The following is a 23769-nucleotide window of genomic DNA, read 5'->3' as shown; positions in this document are numbered from 1 at the left end:
AAGTTAACTGCTGTCCTGGTAAGGCTTCAAGAGAACTGCAATCTTGAGCTGATAATTTGCATTTCACAGATTTGCAGACTGTTTGCCCCCTTTTCCAACAGTTTCCCTTTTTCACACAAGCACACCCTCCAGGGCACTTTCTTCCAGAGACTCAAAGTCCGCTAAGAGCATTTCCCATCTCAGGTGCAGGGAAATGTGCTCAGTCTGGCTGCAGTGCCCAAGAGATAAGAGTCTTCCAAGTTGTCTGTTGTCCAGACTCATCATCCTCATTGTGGTAAAGCACAGGCCAGGAAGACAAGAAGCAGGTGCATCTGTGGAAGGAAACAGAAAGCCATCTGGTCCTTAGGGAAAGGGTGTTTTCGATTCTTCCTCTGGGCCCAGGGCTAAGGTGCTAAAGAAGTTCCTTAAATATTGTGGAAGAGTTGGGGAAATTAAGAGCATGAGAGAAAAACTGACTCACAGGTCACAAAGTAAGTTACTGCCAGGTTTAGAATCTTACATCAGGTTTCATGAATCTTTTAGTTTTGCTGCTACACTATGTATGAGCTCTCATTTCTAAGGCCAAAACCCCAAGTAGTACTAACATAGCTCAATTCTGACAAATTTATAAGAGCAGATAAAATCAAATGTTGAGATTTTGATGGCATGTCTCCTATCTCCTTTCATTACGAGTTTCAGTCACATTCCTTAGTCCCTCTTACTCAAACTACATTGGCAAAACTAGGAAAGCCTTTGGGAACGGGGAATGTGTACCCGGGAATGTAACAAACAGTCGGGGTTATTGCTCGGTGATTATGCAAAACCAGTACCTTTCCTCCTCCAGTAAGAATACTCGGTCCCCAGCCTGTAACCTCCCATCATTCACTGGGACTCTCTGAAGAGTCACTGGCACAGCCACCCCTTCTCTCCTCTGAAGCACATTCCTACTGGCGGCTACAGTGCGGAAAAGAAGTAAAGCTTGAACAGGAAAACTGCAGGCTGCCTCCAGAGGACAAATGAGGTTCATTTTAATCTACAGCTTCTCCATACAGCTGACTCAGCTAATTCTGCAGTCTGACCCTGGAGTCCCAAACAAGCCAAGCTTCGCTTCCTGTCAGGCTCGGAGTCGTTGGTGTATAGGGGCTCCACTGCGGTCTAACTAGAACACAATGCTTCTTCCCTGGGATTAGGAAAACTCCCATCCTGAGACTGGTCTATTCAATCAAACACTTGGCTCTGTAGGACTGTCCCAAGCCAAGGAAAATGAGAGGAGTTGAATTACGACAGAAATCTTTATTAAAATGTGTTTCTTTCAGTAATATGTTAGCATACGTACAATATACACACATACATCTGTACACTCTTTGACACACCTCACGGATTGCCACTTTCAGTTTAACCAATAAATTAAAACTAAAACAAGGAGGGAAGGGGTTGGGGGGTGGGACGAAGGGCAAAAATTTCCATGTTTTACCTGGTAAGAAATAGCAAATTTCTCAGAATTTCCCTGGGGAAAACCTGTGACCAGAGAATATTTGAAATAAAATACATAAATTCCCGCCCACCCCCCTCCCCCACAAAAAAAAAAATTCCAAAAGATGCAGTTACAAGTGTGCTTCTCAGAACAGGAGCATTCATTCCACTTCATACTCTGCCTTCTGCACCTTCTGGCTTCAAGACAGTCTTCCCCTCGGCTGGGGCAGAGAGGTTCATATGGGCACTTGGGCTCGGTGCACCTTGGGCTCTGGGAGTGGAGGGGCAGGCTGCCGTCTGGGAGCGAGGGGAGCCACACTCATCTGAGGTGATGTCCGGCACATCGTCCGACTGCGTGTCCGAGCTCTCCAGGTCACTGCGGATGCTCTCAGGCTGGGCCAGGCTGATGTCCCAAGGTTTGCCGGCCAGGCAGTCTTTCTGTTCACAGCTTTGGTGTTTGCAGGGGGGGTCCTCTTCGTTGCCGACACTGCCGCCACCGCCACCACCTTCTTCTTCATTCTCTGCCATCTGGGCGTGAACGTGGAGTGAGTCCTCTGTGCTGCTTCCACTCACCAGCTGGTAGTGGCTTGGTTTGGCTTCAATGTCCACTTGGATCTCCATATTGTTGCATTCTCTGTGGAGACAAAATCCACTTTGCTGAGTCACGTACGGGTCATGCTATACCTGTTGGTACAAGCAGTTTGTGGGTTGAGAATTAGAAAGTCCGAAACACAGGCAGTCAGGAGACGAGAGCTCACTTTTGGCAAACGTAAAAATTTAACCTAACTCTCAAGTGAGATGGTGAAGAACTAGATCTCTTTCGATGATTAAAAACACATACGCACCTCTGCCAATTTCTTTATACAACTACAAAAGAGCTTTCAAAATTCAGCTAAGGGTCGGACCCTCACACTATCTTACTCAAAACATGAAAGTGAAAGGAGATTCATAGTGTTTTGCTATTGTGTCACAATTGGAAGGAACCAGAACCCCTCCAGCAGGGGGTGCTGCAATCACACCATGTCAGTTACACTAGTTCCTCAAAAATAAAGAGAAATAGGCAACGGGAGTCACATCAAGCAATGAGCAACATGAGAGCAGAAACCACAGACCCACAGACATCAGTGAACAGCAACCGAGCTCCTTAAGTTTCATGTGAATAATTATACAATAGCCAAAAAAGACCCAAAAAAGGGGAGGGGGAGGGAAGGAAGAAAAGGGAGAAAGAAAGAAATCTCTAAATATCAAGTGCTAACAAGAAGAATCAATCAAGAGATCTCAGACACTCCTATACCAAGAACCTGCCGGGTGAACTCAAAGGGCACACACGATATATCCCATCCGATAGCACACACAGCCCTAACAGGAGGCGTTGAGATTCTGAAGGCTTATACCCAACTACAAACTCCAACCTCTCCTGGGCATCTCTGACTGTTCACATACCTGTCCTGTGGGTTGTAGGAACTGATTATGGAACCGGCCATAGCACGAGTGCTTGCGTTGTCACTAATTGCACCAAGACTGGCTGTGTCTTTAGGGAAAATTTCCTTTTGGACATCGGCTTGAACTTCTAACCTGTGTAAAGAGGGGACGTTCACGTTAATATGAGACCTCGGTATTCTGAGACAGTCTGCTTCCTGGCACACATCTCTTCTATTATTCTCTTGCAAACTGAGTTGATCTGATCTTCTCCAATTGTCAAATAGCTCAGATAGATGCCCACATATTTTCTCTCTAGAATACCTATTGAAATCGTCCCCTCCTTTCTATCCCCATTGCTACTACTTAACTTTAGGTGCTCAACATCTCCTCCTTGGAAAACTGCAGTTGGGTTCTCTCTCCAGCAGCCCTAAGTCCAAGTCCAACACCTTCCAGATCAGTGCCAATGTGGACAAAGACCCGATCACTCTAACAGTCCTCTCTTGGTTCTCTACTGCCAACAGGCATTTAAAGTCTTCCTGATCTGCCTCCAAGCTCTCTCTCCAGTTTCATCTCTCATCACAGTCCTAAATCATAATCACTCTGAATTCTTTCTTTCCTTACACACCTATATACATTGTATACTCCATGACTTTGCACATACCATTCCCTCACTCTGGAAGTTTCCTTTCTTTATGTGACAAACTCATATTCAGTCCTTAACAACAACGGAGGTATCATCTCCCCTCATTCTTCCAGCAAACCAGTCATTTCCTGTTAAGTGCTCCCATAGCACCTACATACTTATTAAATCAATTCGTGCATCTCTCCTCCAATCATCTGTGAGCTCCGAAAAAAGGAGAGACCACATCTCATTTATATTACGTCTTGCACATGGGAACTCAAACACTTAGCTATCAAATTACCTCCAGGCGATGAGACTGAAGGACACAGAGGATCCGATCTCCCACAAGAGCAGCAAGCTTCCCCGATTGTGTCTCAAAGCTGAGAAGCCATAACAATTTCCCTTCTTGGCTGTAACACCAGTTTGCAGTTCACCTTAAGTATTTCCTCTTAATAGGTTTCACAGTCAAACCCACCTGACTCATGCACTTCCTATAAAAAGGCTTTCACAGAACTGGAACAGCTAGACTGGTTAAGCAGCAGTTTCAGCAAGTCAGTCTCCAATTATGTCTGTCTGCTTCTTTACAAGGGTGATGGTTTTAAGAAAGCCCAGCAGTGAATTCTCTGGCATGTGGGGGCAGGATCCCCTAACAAGAGACGGCCAGAGTCATGAGATACAGACAGGTCAGCAGCAGCCTTCAGCTGCACATTTGAGCAACCACCATCCTGCTGCCTATGCCTTGCTCTGTAGCTCCAGCCTCAGATGCCCTCAAGCATGTGCCACGGCCCAAGAGAATGAGGCGTCAGATCACAGACTTGGGTTCTAGTTTTGGCTCTTCCACAGATTCAGAGAATTGGAAGAGACTTTTCACAAACACCATCCATTAGGTGCTTCCCAGATGCCAGCTTGTACAGTGACTGTGCTAGAATCACCTGGGGAGCCTTTTCCAAACATAGATCCCCAGGTTCCACTCCAGGAGATTCAATTTATTCATTTTGGGATAGGGCCCTGAAGTCTATTTTTAAGAGGCTCCCAGGTGACTGACAGGTACTCAGGTGTGGGATCCAATCCATCTGTCATCTGTTGCTTGACTCCTTAGCCAAAAGGCCTAATAGCCAAATGGCCATCTGGTCTTACTTTAAATAGTTCCAGGGATAGGCAGCTCAGTATTTTCAAGGTTATCCAATCCAATCCTTCTTTGGATTTTTATATAGATTTTCCCTATAATCTCTATAATGAAACAAAATTAGTTTCCCTCTAACTTCTGCTAAGTTGCCTTAATCTACCTCTTGGCATGAGTCAGAATCCCTTCTTCCAACTCAAGGTCCTTCAGCTATCTGAATATGTTCTGGTTTATCTCACTGGTAAAATAACTGAGCAGGTCAAAACATTTTTAGTCATAAAGTTTTACATCGTCTCAACACATGTTCATAGAATTGATTTTCCTTATCTATCAAATAGGAGTAAGAAGGTAATAAGGATCACAACGCCAATAAGCCAACAACATACAGCATGAATGCTGTTCAACTGAAAGTCAGTGACGAGCCTAATGGGGAGTGCACTTTAGTGATTGCCACAAAAACGTGTGCTTTCCCTTCCAGAAGCAGGCAGCTTAATGTAGTAGAGGAAGATCTGAAGTCAGGATTACTCTTTACGAGGAGTCGCTATGGTGCAGTGGGAAGAACACCAAACTTTCTGTAATTCACTTAACATTTCTGAGCCCATTTCCTCATTGTGAAGTTAAAAACACAAAACCCCCCGGCTCCACTGGTGATTACATCAAATGAGATGATACAGGAGATGTGCCCAGCACAGAGAAATGACTCAAAACAGGTATTTTACTTCTTATGATTCCAACTGGTTCTGTCAGAAATTATCTATCTGCTTACCTGCTATATTTTCCCTTGCCACTGGAAAGAATGCCACCACTCAGCGTGCCCCCTGAGAGGGCTGCAAAGCTGGCTGTTTCGCTGTATGGACCCTGCATAACACTAAGTCCATCTGTAGGGCTTCCGCTGGTGCTCAATACACTAGTCAGACCTTCAATGCTGCTCTCCCCAATGCTGGGGTTCTTAAGGGCTCTCCAGGCATCTGCCACTGGGGAAGGAACGAAATATCTCAATTGAAGATAACACAGCATCAAGACAGAGTCTGTTATTTTCCTGTAATGACTCTTCAGAGTGGAGAGCATTCATGTAGAAGAATACTCGTATGTCCACTTAATGAACAGCTACTACATGCAGCCACTACATGTCAAATGCTTGAACATATGTTAATATTTAATCTTCCCAATAACTCGGCAATAACAGGCCCAATTTCAGCTGAGGAAGTGAAATCTTAGAAGTAAATGACTTGTCCCATTCATGGCTGGTCACACAAAACTACACTTCGGATTCTAAGTCCACTATTATACCACAGAGGCCATCTAATCAAACATGAAGATTTCAAAATACGTTCAGGTCACGTGCTGATACTAGTAGGAAGCTTAAAAAACTTGTGAGACTCTCTGTGCCCTAGCTTAGTTAATACGGTAAAGCAAAAACATCAAAGTAGAAGTTGGGGGGGTGGGGAGGCGGGGAAGAAGTCGAAAGACTTGCTCTAGTCCCAGCTCTGCAGAAGCTCTTAAACCCATTTAACAGATGTTGAGACAAAAGCTTAAAGAAGTTCCCATTAAATGCGGATGATAATAGCCCTTGCCTTCCCTATTCAGAGAGCTGCTATAAAAACCAGATGAGATAATAACTGTGTAAAGTCCTCTGAAAATTATAAAGTACTATGCAGGTATAAGACTTTATTATAATCACTACTATTACCAGCATACTTGGAGTTACTTGGAATCCTACTAGTTTGTACCTGCCACACAGAGCCAAGTACCAGAGGAATTAACCTAATAACTCTGGAACAAAGAAATGAAAAGCTAAAAATACTTTACCCCCTACAAAGCTCATTACCCAAAGTAATCCAATGACAATCTCTCTGTAAAATGTACAGAATTCTACTGATTTTTATCTTCCGTCCCATAAATTTAAAGGGAAATTAAAATTCTCCCTTTACCTGTGATTGGACCATCATCTTCATCAAACTCAATTTTCACCCCCTTTCCATTGGCTGTGCTAACTCCACAGCCACCTCCACGACAGAGAGAAATGGGCACAACCCCATAGACATAAGCCAGCATAATGGGGACACCAATACCTGGGGGAGGAGAAGGAAACAAGTCAGCAGGCCATCAGGTTTCAACCGCCCTAAATTTTCCTTTCCAGCCTGAGCACAGACAAACCATTTTATAAAGGGCCACAGAAAGACAGAAGATGGCTTATCCTAAAGAGGTAGGTGGGACTAAGAGACGATGACTGGACTTGGAATTAGGCCTGGATTAGAATCCTGGCTCCAATTTACTAGCTGTATAACCTCGGACATATCTTCCCAGGGTTGTCAATGACCACAAGAAAAGTATGTACAGTGCCCAGCACAGTGAGTACACGTTGCTTTCATTTTCCCTCTTCTACTCACTGCTGACATGCTAATCCAAGAAACAATCAATAATAAAACATTAAATAAGTGGGGGCTTAGAATCCCCACGCCTGCAGAGTGTTAATTCCAAAATCTTACTGCTGTGAGAGGCAGAATGGCTTAGTTAAGAGCATAGGCTCTGAAGTCAGACTGCCTTGATTCATGTCCCAGCTAAGTGACCTTGAGCAAATTACTGCACCTTTCTATTACAATTGTGCTGCTGTGAGGATCAAATGAATTAATACATGCAAAACACTCAGAACTGCTCCTGGCACATGGAGAGCCGTAATAAATGTTACTTATAATAGTCTTATTCTAGAACAAACCCTCATGCCTCTTAAAATACTATGAGGCATTAAGCAAATCAAAATAAAAGTAATTTTATTTTGTGGGTTCCCTGGCAAGTGGAGAGGAAAGGTGAAAAACTAGGCCTTAAAGTGATATCCTTTAATTCAAACTTTTCTATGTGCCAGATGGAGTTCTAGGCACTAATTTAAGAATGAAAGATCCCAAAGTGTGACAATTTAGTGCAGCTGATAATCACAATGATAGTGCCTAAAAGAGTTAACTCCCAAGGTGGGTTTCGCATAGAATGTAGGAGCCTCCGAGGTGAAGCATCTGGCCAGCTGGCTAAACTGCTATAGTTGGAAAGCGAGAGGTATGGGGGGGGGGGGGGGGAGGGGTGCTAAAGAAAAGAGAGGGAGGGAAGGAGAAGAGTTGTGGTCTCGGCTAGCTTACCCACACTAACTGCAGCAATGACTGGGGATGCAATGACTGACAAAGTCACTCCTCCTGTGATAGCCAAATTCCTCTTGTGTTTGGAGGTTTTCCTTCCCTCATATCTGCTGTGAATCTAAGAAGAAGAAATAAAATTCAGGTCAGCAGGTTAGGATATCAATCTTTTTGCTAGGGTGAAAAAAGACAAGTGAATATTCTATCTGTATTAAAATATATCCCCCACCCACCAAGAGGCCATCTTACTCCAATTTGAACCTAACTCAGACCAGGGTGACATAAAGTAATACAGAAAAAGTTAATCCAAGAAGAGACAAAATAACTCAGAGGAGTGAGGAAAAGTATTTCACCTTTAAGTCACCGAGACAAACCAGGCCCAGGATGCTAATAAGAACTTCCAGATCTCTCGGGGTTTATGAAAATCCATTTAAGAAATTAAGGTTATTTTTATCCAAGAACCAGCTGGTTTTCAGGAAGCTCTGAAATATAAGCTCCTCCCTATTTCCTTCAAACCTTTACCAGCAAACCTGGGGATGGAACATACATAGAACTCAGCATGTCTTACCTTCCTGCCAACATAAACAGGAATGCCGATGACCATGGCAGGAATGGCAATGCCAGCAATGAGGGATATCCCCACTGGAGCACCAATCAGTGTGCCCAGCTGCCAAAGAATTTTCTTCTTACGGCTCCACGGCTTCTTGCCCCAGAATGTGCAGCCAGAGGGGCTGCAGAGGAAACATGCTGAAGTTAATGGTAATATTACAAATGCAGCTATTGTCACCAGAGGGCTTACTAAGAGCAAGAGCCTTCTTTTTCAACAGGAATGATTAATAGTTACAAGAGGTTACAGGAAATGAATATATCATATGAGGGGGAGCAAAAGACAAGGTCAGATTACTAGAGCTCTGGGCCCTTTACTTTTTGTAAAGGTACGCTTCCAGCCTTGAAACCTCTTTCCTTTCTTTTCTGTTGAACTCTGTCCTCCTTAACCTATCAACACTGATTCCGCTTCCTTGACTGATATACTACTTGGGATCCTGAACAACCTACACACTCGATATCGCATCCAAAAGCACTGTGCCCGGCAGCTAATAAACACTGATTTGCATAGTTTTCTTGGCATCTGTCCTACCCATATCCAATAGATAGTGTAAACTATGTTCCTGGGAAAGGACATAAAAAGACTTTGTCACACCCTTTATGTCAGTTTCATATTGCGAGTTTGGCTACTTTTATACCCAATCCTTATGTGTTCAACCATTTTCGCTCACTCCCTTTGTCCCATCTTCTTGACTAGACAGGATAAGCAATTTTGAAAGTAGGGATCATGTCTTACACACTCATGTCACTGATAATCGGTATAGTGTCAGTACTCAATGCCTGCCATATTGGAAATGAAAATGCTTCATGCACACAATCAATGTTAAGTTGGTAAATATTAACCCCTTCAGGACAATATTTTAATATTCAACCTGAATCCTTTAGAATCCTTTAGGAAGTCATTACATGCAAGAAACTGTAAAAAGGTAAGTCCGACCTTAATAAACTTACGCAGTTTAGCAAAATTAGACTTGTATATGAAGCAAAAGTAGTGATGTTTATTAACAAACATTTAACGAATGCCAATATAGAAGAATGAGGCAGAAAAAGCTGGGGAAGGCATCATAGACAAAACGGCATTTAAGTGACCTCTGAAAGGTGAATAAAAACTGAACAGGTTGAGATAAAAAGAGGTTGCTGGGAGGGCGATGTGATCAGAAAGCATTCTGAGCAGAGGCAAGAACATAAACAATTATGAAAGAACATGAACAATAAGACAGCATAGAGCAGACACAGGGAACAGCAAGCCCAGGTTACCTGTAATATATAGCATGTATAAAAGCAACATGGAAAAAGCGAGAAAATTAGATGATGACCAAATTGTGGAAAGACTTAAAGCCATGCTAGGGAAACTGAACTCTATCTGGAAGGTAATGAAAACAGTCCCTGGAAGTTGCTGAACTCGAAAAAAACACGGTCACAGGAGTGCTTCAGAAGAACTTTTTATAGCTTCCTTACTCTGTAATGCGAGGACAGACAACTATGTCTCTTTGACCTCTGTTTTCCCCTCAATCAGTAAAAGAACAAGATTATAAAGCAATGGACACATTTGCCTTCTCACCTGAGGTAATGCAAGTCTGAGATCTCTTTCATACAAAGCCAACAGAATTCACAGCCACACACTGCACAGGTCATATGATTACAGCTCCCATCATTCATCTTGATAATGTAAGCACTACATCGTGGGCATGGCTTGATGTCATCTGCTAAGAGGGGAAGGAAAATCGGGTAGAAAAATATCCCTAGTTAAACCTAGTTTGATTTATTATTCCTAGGAATATATATAAAAAATGAGGAGGCAGTCAAAAACTCTCAACTAAGAATTCCAAATTGTGCAACCCACTTCACTGGAAGGCTGGCTATGTCTAGACCTCAGGAATTTTCATAAAATGGATCCTGTCTCATATTGAGCTGCCTATCCCCCAAACTGGCATCTTACACAGCACTTAAGCCACACTCTGAGCAAGAATACTTCCCAAGAGAGAAAGATCGTTCCAAGAAAAATGGAATTTCATCAGCCAATAGGCTGGCAGAATTCAAAGCAGAGTCCTGCAGGAGGAACAGTCTGCAAAAAAACTTTAGCTCAAGAAACTCGTTTCTCAGTCTCAGTATCATTGTGATTTGCTGTTAACACAACCCACAGACCCTTCCCATGATACTTTCAAATTCAAAACCTAAATATAAGTGGGTATGCTATGTAGCACACACCTAGTAATTTTCACAGCAAGCTAGGAACTATCCTATTAAAATGACAATTTAGGAGATTATGCTGTGCCAGGAAAAAGTAAATGGTAAAATCTTTCCTACCAGCCTCTCCCAAATGACATCAGTGAAATAAAATACATTTATAAAAGGCAATAAACTCAGTGAAATTTTTAAGTAGGTTTACTCTGACTTGCCAAGGTTCCTCCTTTTAAGGTTAATCATTAATCCATACTAATATTATTTCCTTTCCTTAACTCTGTACCCTACTTCCAAAAGCAGTGGTGCATTTAAAGCTGGTAGGAAAATAATAGAAGTTTAATACTAATTAAATGTCTTCCTGCTTACAATGAAGGTTTTGAAAAAGTCCTTAGCAGAGGGACCTAATTACTTTCCAATATGAGACATATTACTAAGAAGGTAGAAACTAGAGGGGCTCCTGGGTGGCTCAGTCGGTTGAGCGTCCGACTTCAGCTCAGGTCATGATCTTGTGGTTTGTGGTTTCGAGCCCCGCGTCGGGCTCTGTGCTGACAGCTCAGAGCCTGGAGCCTGTTTCCGATTCTGTGTCTCCTTCTCTCTCTGCCCCTCTCCCACTTGTGTTCTGTCTCTCTGTCTCTCAAAAATAAATAAATGTAAAAAAAAAAAAATTAGAAGGTAGAAACTAGAGAATTCAATTTTGTTGCATTCCAATTTTACCAATTTATAGGTTGGAAAACCTATAGTTATTAGAGAGAGAAGCTACATATCAAATACAACGTTGAAGGTATTACCAAATATGTTCTGCTCTCTGATCCCAGGAAACACTTGGTTATACATTAAGATAATCTCTCCTAGCTTTAGGCTCATGTTATGAAATATCAAATAAAGAGAAAAATGAGAAAATGCCAACTTATACCTGGTCCAGATTCTTGCCCATAACTGAGACCTGACGTGTGCTTGGTCCGTACTCGCAAAGTCTGTGCCCTCTGCTGACGGGCCATATCGCATGTCTGATTTGGATGCCATATTTGCTTGCAGTGGTAGCAGAACTCCGTTTGGCAGCCTTCCCTCTCACAGGTCAGCTTTGGGCAGCTGGCACAGCCATAGGCAATAACAGCATAACTGGGTGAGGACACAGGAAGAGAGATCAGTAAGGTAAGAAAGATCGGAACAAGACAGACATTATTCATCAGTGTCAGTGGGGTAACACTGACACTCCTTGTCACTACACATGATACAGAGAGAAAAGAGTACACATATCACACATAACATACAGACACAAGCATGCCGAACAAACTGTAAAACATATTCTGTGTGAGAAAGTAAATTTCTTCTTGAGATTCTAAAAAAACACAAATCACTTATTTGTGAAAAAACAGGGGAAAATACCATAGGTAGCCTGAATTCTAGCACATATTCAGTCACAGTTCAAGCTGCTTTAAAAGCAGTTTCCCACAGCAAGTTTCATAAATTACAGGGTACAAAACTATATCCTTTTGATGGTTTACTATATTTAGAGAGATTAGAATTTGTTTACATTAAAGGACAGAACATTTGTAAAACAAGCTATAGCAAAAACTAAAGTATACTTTTTTATTTTTAAGTTCCACAGTGAAGCTGGTCTGACCACACACAGCCTGAGACAAGAGCCACAGATGGATTATGACCAGCTTCTCCTATTGAAGCTCATTTTATCTTTCAAACTTTTTTTTTTTTTTTTTTACTCAAATCTATACCTTGAAATATCTACTTCCTTGACAGGCTCCAGAGTCCAAGAATATCATTCTTCTACCTTACTAATTAATACAGAATAAGGTTATTATCTCCCTCTCCTTCCTTCTCTCTTCTGATACACATTCTTAGTAAAGACGGGCAATTCAGAATCTATCTGCACCAACATCAACTGTTTCTTATAATTCATGTTTATTTTCCAAGAATTCTCTCTCACAATCCAAAATATTAATAACTATTAGCACTTTTGACTAGTTCTAAATATGTCAACTAAATGTTCAGATTACCCTAACAAGTGAATGCTTGTTTAAAATAAAAAAAAAAAAATTAAGTAATTTAAAGAAACAAAGAAGGGAAAATAGCAGTTGTGAAAGTTCAAACAATTTTTTAACAGGTCAATGACTGTAGGCTTAGGTGTTGCCATTGGGCTTTGCTGTCCCCTATTCCACTTTCTCTTCCAATTGCCAAAGACCTTAAACAACTTTTATGGAAGGCTAATAAAAGTTTTCTTGGGTTTCTTCTACTGTTTATTTGAATGTACATTAGATGTTCATAACAGCAACTCAAGTTCTCAGGTTTATTATAGATTCTGCAAGTTGATTTGAGAATGACATTGAAGGTATCGATGACATATCATCTATGTTACATAATATAGTCTGTATTAAATCTCTTCTCAGAAACAGCAAAGGGGTCAATGTATGAATGCAAATGATTCATATCCTGTAGGAGTTCTGAGCAAATTGACCCCACCTCGCCGCAAAATAACTACTACAGATAAACAATGTTTCTCCTGAAGAAAGTGACTTCCTTACTATTCTGGGTTATAGGAAAGGTACTGGATGGCCTCTGAAAAGTAGTCAACTTCTGATGATACAAATTACAGTCAGGAAGCCTTGATCATTTCCTGATCCATTCCTACCTCACATGGTGGGAGTAAATATTTATTAACAGAATCTTTTATTTTTTCTTTAAAGAACATTTGACAAGATTGATAATGTCAATTTTGGGTGTAGACTTTGGTTCTAAGGAAGTAAAATAACCCCAAATACTCACGAACACACAGCAATCTATTACCATGACACAGAATTACTCAGGGCACGAGACTTGGCATTCCTGTTTTTGGGCGCCTGGTCTGGGCTCCTTGTCCCTGACTCATACTGCATGACACTGAGCTAATTTAAATCTCCAAGCCTTAACCTCTACCCCAAAAATGGAGGTATAGGTGCTTGCCACATTTAAGTGGAACTACACATACTCTAAAACTGCATTTGAGATCTTGCCCTGAAAGGTATGGTATAAAAACACAGCACATTTTATCCTACTTCATAGCCTTTGCATAATCTACTCCTTCTGCCTAGAAATGTTCTTTCCTTTCTTCTTCTTGCCCTGGCAAATACTTTATCCATTTAAGAACCGGCTCAAATTTCATCTCCCTATAAAATCCACTTAATCTCTCTAGGCGGCTGGTTGCCTACTTTATGTCTATGTATGATTATTTCATATTACTTATCACATTATGTTCTAATTATTTGTGTATACATATGCTTCCCCAACCAGACTAGACTCAAGGAAAAGTATCATCCTTTTTTTTTTTTTAATCTTCAGGGTATAGTATACTGGTTCATGCTTAAAATGCTTGTGTTCAACGAATGATAGAGACCCTCTCCTGCTTAAGTTCTTTACTTTTCCCAGGCCATTCTAACTCTTCTCATGGACCATTACTCTGTCCTAAAGCAATCTTTAAACTTTATCCACATATCTACTGGTTTATTATATGCCAGGTACTATAACTTAGTCCTAAAACTTTGTCTAAGCCCATTTTAGGAGTAAACTCCTAAATTCTGAATAGGGTAATCTTCTTCCACAGGTAGTTGAAAAAAACTTCATCCTTGAGACCAAATCCACCTTGATGATCTTGTTCTTTCTCTTCCATATCCCACACTGGAGTCTCTCTCCCACCCTGCTCTTAGATTAACCAAGCACTCAGGCTTGCTAATTAGAAGCTAAATGGGGGGTGGGGAGGGAGAAGCAGCAGCTAAATAGGTGTTGGAAATTACATGCTGCTAAGAAAACAGACGTGTCCTTCTCCCTCCCCTTAATTTCATACAAATTTACCAATTTTATTCACTTCCTAAGTCTTCAGAAATATGTGTGACAGGCTAGACCACAGTATTACCTAACTTCAGCCCTGGAGAAAAAAAAATCCCATTATTATTTGATTACGTTCCACATACCCTAGTAGTTAAAGAAATGTGTTCCTGGGGCGCCTGGGTGGCGCAGTCGGTTAAGCATCTGACTTCAGCTCAGGTCATGATCTCGCAGTCCGTGAGTGCGAGCCCCGCGTCAGGCTCTGGGCTGACGGCTCAGAGCCTGGAGCCTGTTTCCAATTCTGTGTCTCCCTCTCTCTCTGCCCCTCCCCTGTTCATGCTCTGTCTCTCTCTGTCCCCAAAATAAATGTTAAAAAAAAAAATGGAAAAAAAAAAAAAAAAGAAATGTGTTCCTATATTATGTCTACACTTTGTAGCTCCAGGCCATGTAACTTCATTTACAAATGGACCCTGAGCATGTGTAAGGGTAGCAGATATGCACCAAGTTGTCATGAGCTGTACTCTTACTATCTCTCCCCCCTCTATTCCCACCCCCTTGGTTCAAACTCATGTCACCTCTTGGCCAGACAACTCTAAGAGTCTACTATCTAGTCTCCTTATTCTCCACTCCAATCCAAATTCCAATTCCAGAAAGTTATCTATCATGATGTTACTCTTTTACTTAAAATCCTTCAACGAAAAAGAAAAAAAGTCTTTCAAACCTAAACTTTGCATGGCTTAGATAGGGCTATCAACTTGAATCCAGTCTATATTTTCAGACTGATCTCTAGTTACTTTCCAGATCATGCTCTCCATATTGTGCATCCAGAGGCTGACCAAACTAGCCTCCAGACTTAGCATTGCATTTTTATACCTCTATGTATTTGCTCATAACCCTCTGATTTAAGATGCTTTTTTCTCTACTTGCATCTTTATTTGCCTTGTAGGAATTACTACTCATACTCTTCAAGGCCCAGATCAAATATTACCTGCTCTGCAAAGTCTTTTTTTTAATAAAGATTTTTTAATGTTTATATACTTTTGAGAGAGAGAGAGCACAAGCAGGGGAGGGGCAGAGAGAGAGGAAGACAGAGGATCTGAAGCAGGTTTCATGCCATCAACACAGAGCCTGATGTGGGGCTCAAACCCATGAACTGTAAGATCGTGACCTGAGCCAAAGTCAGATGCTTAACTGAGTCAGCCACCTAGGCAACCCTTTCTTGACACCCTCATACAAAACCTTTCATCTATCCTCTAAGAGGATTTGTATTTTCTTTAGGATGTGTTACACTGCATTTTCTTTCTTTCTTCTTCCTTTCTTCCTTTTCCCTTTCTTTCTCTCTACCTACCTACCTACTTACCTATCATCTCTTCTAACAGGCCAAACTCCCTATCAAGAGGACCATGTCTAAGTCCTTTTTGTAATACCCAATATTTACTTAAGGTTCAACACTTTATAATTCTCAAAAGTGTCTACTTAATGATCATCTGTCCTCTTCTTACCCTCCCCCTCATTATCTGCTTCTCTTCCAAAAACTGTGCTATTCATTATCTTTATCTATCTTCAACTATCTAAATTCAATATCCCATTCTTCTGAGATCTAACTGAAAAATTTTGTTCACAGTGTTGTGGAAAAAGTTGGAATACAGATATCCTAGTCTAGAGGAGCTCTTAATCTATTCAGAGTGCAAGATTCATTGTTAAATAAGGACACTAACAGAAGACAGAATAGCTGTTAAAGGAGTTGGAACACTGCAAATAGGGAAAGTTTCAGTTAAAGATGCCATCGAAAAAACAAAAACATGTTTCCTGTTGGTCTAAGTTTGGGGAAATTACACCAGATTGAAAATTACACTGTTTATTAGCAATAGCAAAATTTACAGTGTATATTAGCATGTTTAAAGGGTCCAGAAAGCTCAGAAATGTTTTTTTTTTTTTTTTTTTTTTTTGCTCAAGCTGGTATTTCCCAAGCTTATTTGGTCACAAAACGTTTTCCTTTCCAGTAATATGTATAATATACATTGGAAAATACTGTTGTAGGTGAAAAACGGAAAATAACATGAAAAGATGGTAGAAGACTATCATGGGGCTTGCATTATAAGGGTAGATCATATAAATAATCACTTCTTAAAGACATAAGAAGTCATCTTATATGTCAGGTATGAACAGGTTTTTTGTTTTTTTTTTTAAGTTTATTTATTTTGAGAGAGACAGAGATAGTGTGACTGGGAGGGGGGCAGAGAGAAAGGGAGATGGAGAATCCCAAGTAGGCTCTGTGCTGCCAGCACAGAGCCCAATTTCGGGCTCAAACCCATGAAACCTTGAGATCATGACCTGAGTCGAAACCGAGAGTCAGATACTTAACCGACTGAGCCACCCAGGCGCCCCAGGTATGAACAGTTCTAAGCAGGGGAGTGATCTAAGATGTTCCACTTTAGAATGAGTACTTTGGCAAATATGGGAAAGATATGTGGAGCTGGAGGATGATGCAGATGGACAATCGAGGGATGGGGGGCTTAAGAGGCTTAAGAGACTTAAGAGTTGTGAAATAGAAGGTACAGACATCAATTAAGAGAAAACGTCCAGATCAACTTTATCTCAATTTTTTACATGTCATACCAGAAAGAAAGACACACACACACACACACACACACACACACACACACACACACACCCCAAAAGAGAGAGATAAAAGATGTCCAGGAAGGTTGCAGAGAGGAAAAGAAAATCCTCCCTCATTGACTGAGAATTTTGTCTTGCTCATACGTGTGCTAGAGATGAACAGAAGGTTCCTATTTACAGGATGGTCCAGTCCAGTTCTCCAGGAAGACCAACAGCTGATACTACCTGTTGGGGTCACGTAGGAGGGGGGACTGAGAGAGAACCAGCAATGAGAGGCTGGAGTGGTGGACCTGCCCAAAGAATTTAGGTCAAGACAGCCTTATCTACTATTCATTCGTACAGAAGGTCTGCTGTTGTACACCAGGAATTTTCTTTGCCTCCTCTGCTCACCCCTCAGTCTTCCGGAGATTCTGAAAGGGTTTGAAGACTGGCAACACAGTACTTGACAGGAAAACATTATATATTTACATGAGGTGGGGGTTTCTGAAAAGACCTCATGCTTAAGCAGAGACTCTAAGCAGTTATAATCAACTGCACCACTTATTAGCACTGAGACATTGAAGCCCACACTTAAACTTCTCTGGGCTGGTTTCTCCTCTATAAAATAAATTTACCATAAAGAACTATAAAAAGATCAGTTATTTGTATTTTCAGTTACTTTTACCTATTAGAAAGTATGTTTTAAATGTACTTGGTAATGCTGTACTTAATAATATTAAATAATAATGTAAATGTTTCCCCACTGAAACTGGTCCTCTTATTTATGATTAAAATAAAATCATATTCAAGTATGGGAAAAGAAAAATTCATGACTCTTTGCTCTGCTCTACAAATACCTTGTAAACAAATAATTTTTAAGGTTTATTTATTTAAGTAATCTCCACAACCCACAAGGGGCTCGAACTCATGACCCCAAGAGTCAAACGCTCTTCAGACTGAAGTCAGCCAGGCGCCCCGTAAACAAATAATCTTTTAATATACAGTGTTCTCATTATCATAATCACAGTGAACCTAACGATCAGAACTCTGTAAGATCAATTACATGCCTCCTGGGGCGCCTGGGTGGCTCAGTCGGTTAAGCGTCCGACTTCGGCTCAGGTCATGATCTCACGGTCCGTGAGTTCGAGCCCCGCGTCGGGCTCTGGGCTGATGGCCCAGAGCCTGAAGCCTGCTTCAGATTCTGTGTCTCCCTCTCTCTCTGGCCCTCCCCCATTCATGCTCTGTCTCTCTCTGTCTCAAAAATAAATAAACATTAAAAAAAAATTAAAAAAAAAAATTACATGCCTCCTTCAAATACACACACATATACACACACAGAGCAAAGGGAGGACTTGATAAATCTGGCTGCAAGAAGTTGATTTATGAATAAAGGTGGTCAGGTTCAAGAAGAGAACTGGGGATTATGCTTCTCTAACTGCTCATCCAGAATTTTAACAGACATAGAAGAATAGAACCATTTGATTGAAACAAAACAAAATAAGCTATTTTTCTCCTGGCATTAAAAAGAGGTGGTGGGGCACCTGGGTGGCTCAGTCAGTTAAGTGGCTGCCTGACTCTTGATTTCGGCTCAGGTCATGATCTCACCGTTTGTGAGTTCAAGCCCTGCATTGGGCTCTGTGCTCACAGCACAGAGCCTGCTTTGGATCCTCTGTCTCCCTCCTTCTGCCCCTTTCCCGCTGATGCTCTCTCTCTCTCAAAAATAAACGTTAAAAAAAATTTTTTTTAATAAATTAAAATAAAAAGAGGTGGCAAAATCATTGGCCACATCCCCAGGGAACTCAGACACTTGTTTGGGAAGTGACAGAATTTTAAAGTTACTCTCTATTTATCTAACACCTCCAACTGCACACCTCAAAACACTTTGTAAACATTAATTAATAAGCCTCTCAAGTCAGGAAAGGATTAGGCCTATTTCAGATAAGAAAAAACAGATAAGTGGCTCTTCACAAAAAGAATCAGAAAAGAAACTAGATTCTAGCATCCTTGGCTCTTTCAATGTTGTCCTTAGGCTACAACATTTGACAAAATGATCCAAACAGTAGCATCCCCAATAATGCCAACAATCTCATGCTTTTAAAAAGAAAAAGCTAAGAGGAAAGAATATTGGCCTTGGTTGGAGTTAAGTGTTTCAAGCTTGGTTCCACCACCCACTAGTTATATGACCCTCAACAAGTCACTCAATTTATTTAAATTTCATTTTTCTCATCTGTAAAACTAGATCAAATCTATCTTACAATGTTGTAAGAATCAAATTCAATTATGTATGCCTGGCACATGTATACTCAGCTGCCAGCTTGCTTGCTTTCTCCAAACTCTACCTTCTTTAAACCCACACATAACACACTTAAAAATATAGTTATATAATTTTTATAATTCTCTTAACTAATTAAAAAAACTCTGGATGATACTAATCCAATACTTGGCTGAAATAAGAAATGGTCTTAATTCCTTAATAGCTTTCAGTAAAGGCTTACAGTTTACCATCAAGATGGTAAGTGAATTCCTGTCCATTTTTATTGATGTGAGCAAAGACAGTGACTGATTTCATAGAAAAACAAAAAGGGAGTTTTTCCAGAAAGATAATCAGTGATGCCACATTTCTCAGTTAAAATTCAGGGAAAGACATTTCAAAAAAGTAGTTTAATATACTATTCCAAAATTAACCATGCAATGTTCTCCTAATGTTCTTTTAGTTCAGAAAATAGATCAACAGTAGGTATGATGCCCGCATATCATATGTATATTAACCTCTAAAGGCCATTAAGATCACCAGACCACCAGAAATAAGAGCCTACAAGGTTCCCTCTGACACTTATTAATTGAAAGCGAAAGTGATCTACCATAGACAAACACCATACCTCTGACTACAACCCTTCAAAGTAATTTAGAAACTCCATCTCAGTGAGGTTAAATAACACACCCATCTCTAAACAAGTCTGGCAAAATAGAAAGAAGTTAACTCTTCTAGACACTCTTAAGACAGCTTCTTTCAAAGGAGACAAATAGCATCGGGGAAATCTTAAAACAGCCTTGATATACAGGCTACAATTAAAAGCCCTTCTTAACTCCTTTGAAGCAAAGGACCATGCAGCTTTTTACTGGCATTACATTCTCACACTGCAAGGAGTCCCTAGCATCTTTCTGCCCCCAAAGCATAATACACAAGAATAAAATGATCTGCCCAAGGTCACAGAATTGGTAAATGGCACTGTCTGACTCCCAACCACTTAGATAAGCTCTTCTTTGCTGCATGCAACCATTCATGGTTTGTACTGACAGTAACACACAGATTTTTTTTCAAGGGGGGGGGTGGTCTCCACTGAATACTTTAGATAGCAAAATCTGCTGGAATTCTGTCCCTGTAAAGACTGCATATTTTCTCACTGACCTTAACAATTCAGGATATACGGTGCATGAAAAAGACTGTCATCAAGAACTCACGATCAGAGGGGCCGGGTAACACATTTTCTCCTACCGTATCAACCTCTGGGCATCCTTCTTCTCAGTGCCCCGTTGCTTCTCTGGACAAAGAAAGGGCCCGTCCACCCCTCACTCTGCCCGAGGCAGCAGTGTAAAACCACAGCGGGCCTCCCAACAGCTTAGCACAGAAGGCACACGATGCCCCGGGTGCCCCAGAGCTGCCCGTGAGCTGTCTTTTCCCCCTTAGTGCCATTTCCATCACCTCCATTCCAACTTTCAGCCGCGGTGGTCAGAACACACCTTCTCCTGCAATGCTGCTAAGTCTGCCCATGGCCAAAGGGACACACCCCTCCGACTGCTGCGAGCCCCTCAGAATGATATTCTCATTCCATCCTTTGCCAGTCATTCCCTCCCAGCCCTCTTTAAGACAGGCCCCCTACACCTCTGGACAGAGGGGCGTTCACCCGACCTAAAAGCCTCTCCAGGCCTCCTGACTTGATGGACAGCTCCCTTGCCCTCGAGGACCGCTCAGCCCCCACCTCGAGCCCTCGGGTAGGGCGGGTGGTGGGTGCCTTCCCCCACCGGTCTGGGCTTGCCGATGGGGGCCGGTTACCAACCCGCCGCACTTGCCGCCTTCTCCTTCCTCCCGCTGTTCATCCCTCTCCGCTCCCTCGGTGCTGGGCCACACACGCGCACCCTGGGCGCCGCCGACCGCTTCTCCGGGCCGGCCACACGCGGGGTGGGGTCCGGTCCCCGGGCCCGGGTCCCCCTCCGCCGCAGCCCCTGCCCGGGCGGCCACGCCCCCGCGCTCACCCGCAGTCCGGGGCCGGGCACCAGCGGCAGTCGGGGTCCGAGGCCAGGTAGCGGCGCAGCATGAACTCCTCGTACTTGTGCATGAGCGGCGGGTCGGCGAGCAGCAGGCGGATGTCGTGCGGGTTGAGTCGCTCGCTGCACTCGGGGCAGCTGATGGGCACCCGGCTCTCGCTGATCTCCAGGCGCAGGTAGTGGCGGAGGCAGTCCCGGCACGAGCGGTGCGGGCAGCTGAGGAGACGAGGGGCCCGCTCGGGCGGCAGCCGCACCAGGCAGAGCGGGCACTCCACCTCCTCCGGGCCGGGGCCGCCGCCCTCCGCCGCCTCCTCATCGTCGAACCCGGGCCCGGCCGCCGCCGCGGCCTCCGCCTCCGCCTCGGCGGCCGGCTCGGCGGGCAGCGCCTCGGGCGGCGGGGCCTGGGCCGCGGCCGGGACCGGGGCGGGCGGCGGCGGCGCGGCCGGGGGCGGCGGCTCGGCCTGCGGCTTGGCCCGGGCGCGGCGGCCGCGGGCCGAGGCGGAGAAGACACTGTGGAAGGTGAGGCGCCGGCGCCGGCCGCCGCTGCGGCACTTGGGGTCGGGCGCGGCCGCGTGTAGAGATGTAGAGCGCGGCGACTCGGAGTCCTTCTCGGAGCCCATGGCCCCCAGAGGCCCAGGAGCGAGGGGCGCCCAGCGCCACCACTGCTCCCGCCTCAGCGCCCCCTCAACCGGCGCGGCGACCGCCGCCGCCTTGGCCGCCCTCCCCGAGCTAGAAGCCGAGCGGCCGCGTCGAAGTGATTATAAAGCCTCCGCCCCGCGCGCCGCTGCCCACTGCGCAGGCGCTTCGCTGAGACACCTCACAACCCGCACCGCCCCCCCCCGGAGGGGGGGGGGGCGCTGGGCGGGGCCGAGTGGGGTGGGGCCCGGCGCGCTGGGGCGGAGCTCCGCTTCCTCCCGGTCATGGGGTTCGGGGCAGCCATCTTGAGGAGCCACACATGCAACTGCTTTTCCCGGTCCCGTTCCCCAGTTCTGTACCCCCTACCGCCTTCATCCTCGAGATGGGAGTTTTCGGTTTGCCTTTCCTCGCGGATAGGCTGACTGCCACTTCCAGCAAAAGATACTTAGGTTACTTCACCTGTAAAACCCGGACAGGGGTGGATCAGGTGGTGATTCCCAACTGGTCCACCGCGCAACAATTCTTCTGTCGTTTAAGTTAACAGCATTAATTAATAAAGAATATAGTCATTCATGAAGCATCTACAAAGTGGAAGCATTACTAGATAAGACAGACAGGGTGTCCTGTCCGCAAGGGATTTGCAGAATAAAGTCCGAATTCCTTAATCTAGCATTCAGTGCTCTCTGTGAGCTAATAAACTGTATTCCTAGGCCCACCTCCCATCCTATCCTCCTGGTAGCTTGGTTACTTACAATTGCGGAAGGAGGCCCAGCTTTTCTTTCCCCCTGGAGGTGTCTGTCCTCTGCTGTACGCAGGCTTCCTGGTGGGATGTGAGCATGCAACTACGACAGCGACAGGAACGATCAGTTAGGATGAGGTTCAGTCGCAAATGACAAAAGAAAAAAAATAATAACTTACGATAGAAATTGATTTCTTTCTTCACAAAAAAGAAGTCCAAAGGTAGGCAGTTTTGAGCTGCTCTGCTACACTCAGCGCTTGGTTTGCAATCTTAAGTTTACCTCATTGTGCTCCACCTTTGGAAGCATGCAGGAGAGAGGGGGAAAAGTGCACCCTTTTCTTTTTAAGAGACTGCGCTGGAAGTCCCACGCATTTTTGCTGGCATCTCATTGGCCAAAATAATGAGCTACGATGAGAAATGTCGCCTTTTAACTAGGCGCAATGTGCCCGGCTAAAAATAGAGGCTCTGTGATTGATAGAGAATGGTAGAATGAATACTGGAAGGTACCAGCTGTCTTTCTCATGGGTGGCATTTACAACCACGAGAAAGGTCCCCAGGAATAAGCCCTAAGAAACTTCAAAGTTTTGAGGTAAAACAGTGGAAGAGGAGCCAGCAAAGGAAACTGAGAAGCAGGGACTGTGAGAGGAGAAAAAACAGACAGGTGTGATGTCACAGACACCAAGATGAAATGTTGCGATTGTCAATTGTGACAACTGCTGCTGAGAAGTCAGGAAAGAAGAGAGAAGTGACCAATACCGTAAGGAGGGGGCATGTTTCTCCTCAAGTAAGGAGGTTTGCTACTGGATGGCTAAAACAACAATTAATTTCTATATCTTCGTCAGAATAGGCTAGGCTCTGCTATGGTAACAAAGAACCCGAATGGCTCAACAGCTTAACCCAACAAAGGTTTATTTTTGTCACTCATGCAAAGCCTGATATGGCTCAAGGTGCTCTCCAGCCTACCGATCCTCTACTCCACTGGGTAACTCAGAGATCCAGGTCACTTCTACAACCTCAATACAAGGCTTTCAGGATTGCCTCAATAAGGGAAAGGTTGCTACATAGAAGGTAATGTACTGGCAATAAAAGACTTCAGCCTGGAAATGACACTCATTACTTCCATTCAGTCTATTAACCAGACCTTGTCACACAAGCCGAATCTAACGGCAAGGGAGGCTGG

General features: G+C 43.5%; 1 protein-coding gene across 3 annotated transcripts; it reads right to left on the bottom strand.

Annotated features, from left to right (window-relative positions):
• Nucleotides 1-1252: 1252 nt before the first annotated feature.
• On the bottom strand, nucleotides 1253-23177 carry RNF19B (ring finger protein 19B). 3 transcript variants are annotated; one of them, XM_047871381.1, is made up of 11 exons: nucleotides 22769-23172; nucleotides 22603-22692; nucleotides 21203-22309; nucleotides 11445-11650; nucleotides 9909-10053; nucleotides 8310-8472; nucleotides 7748-7862; nucleotides 6551-6691; nucleotides 5386-5593; nucleotides 2896-3027; nucleotides 1253-2086 (listed from the first exon to the last, which is right to left on the bottom strand). In XM_047871381.1, exons 3-11 carry the CDS (start codon nucleotides 21832-21834, stop codon nucleotides 1624-1626), a joined length of 2205 nt encoding a protein of 734 aa, XP_047727337.1. In that variant the 5' UTR covers nucleotides 21835-22309; nucleotides 22603-22692; nucleotides 22769-23172; the 3' UTR covers nucleotides 1253-1623. The 3 variants fall into 3 exon arrangements, with proteins under 3 accessions (XP_047727337.1, XP_047727338.1, XP_047727339.1); XM_047871382.1 differs by having other exon boundaries at nucleotides 9909-10050; nucleotides 22769-23171; XM_047871383.1 differs by having other exon boundaries at nucleotides 2003-2136; nucleotides 9909-10050; nucleotides 22769-23177.
• Between the last annotated feature and the right edge of the window lie 592 nt (nucleotides 23178-23769).

The sequence above is a fragment of the Prionailurus viverrinus genome, chromosome C1 (assembly GCF_022837055.1).
Source record: "Prionailurus viverrinus isolate Anna chromosome C1, UM_Priviv_1.0, whole genome shotgun sequence".
Lineage (NCBI taxonomy): Eukaryota > Metazoa > Chordata > Mammalia > Carnivora > Felidae > Prionailurus > Prionailurus viverrinus.
Note: the sequence above shows the minus strand (reverse complement) of the source record. Positions and strands in the feature narration are given on the sequence as shown.

Bases quoted from the DNA above. Each gene is read 5' to 3' on its own strand.
- RNF19B (XM_047871381.1), bottom strand. From the start codon at position 21,834: ATGGGCTCCGAGAAGGACTCCGAGTCGCCGCGCTCTACATCTCTACAC. The intron at 8,473-9,908 runs GTGAGAAGGCAA...TTTCCTCTGCAG, and splicing joins TCAGACTTGCATTACCTCAG to CCCCTCTGGCTGCACATTCT. The intron at 5,594-6,550 runs GTAAAGGGAGAA...TTCCTTCCCCAG, and splicing joins AGATGATGGTCCAATCACAG to TGGCAGATGCCTGGAGAGCC.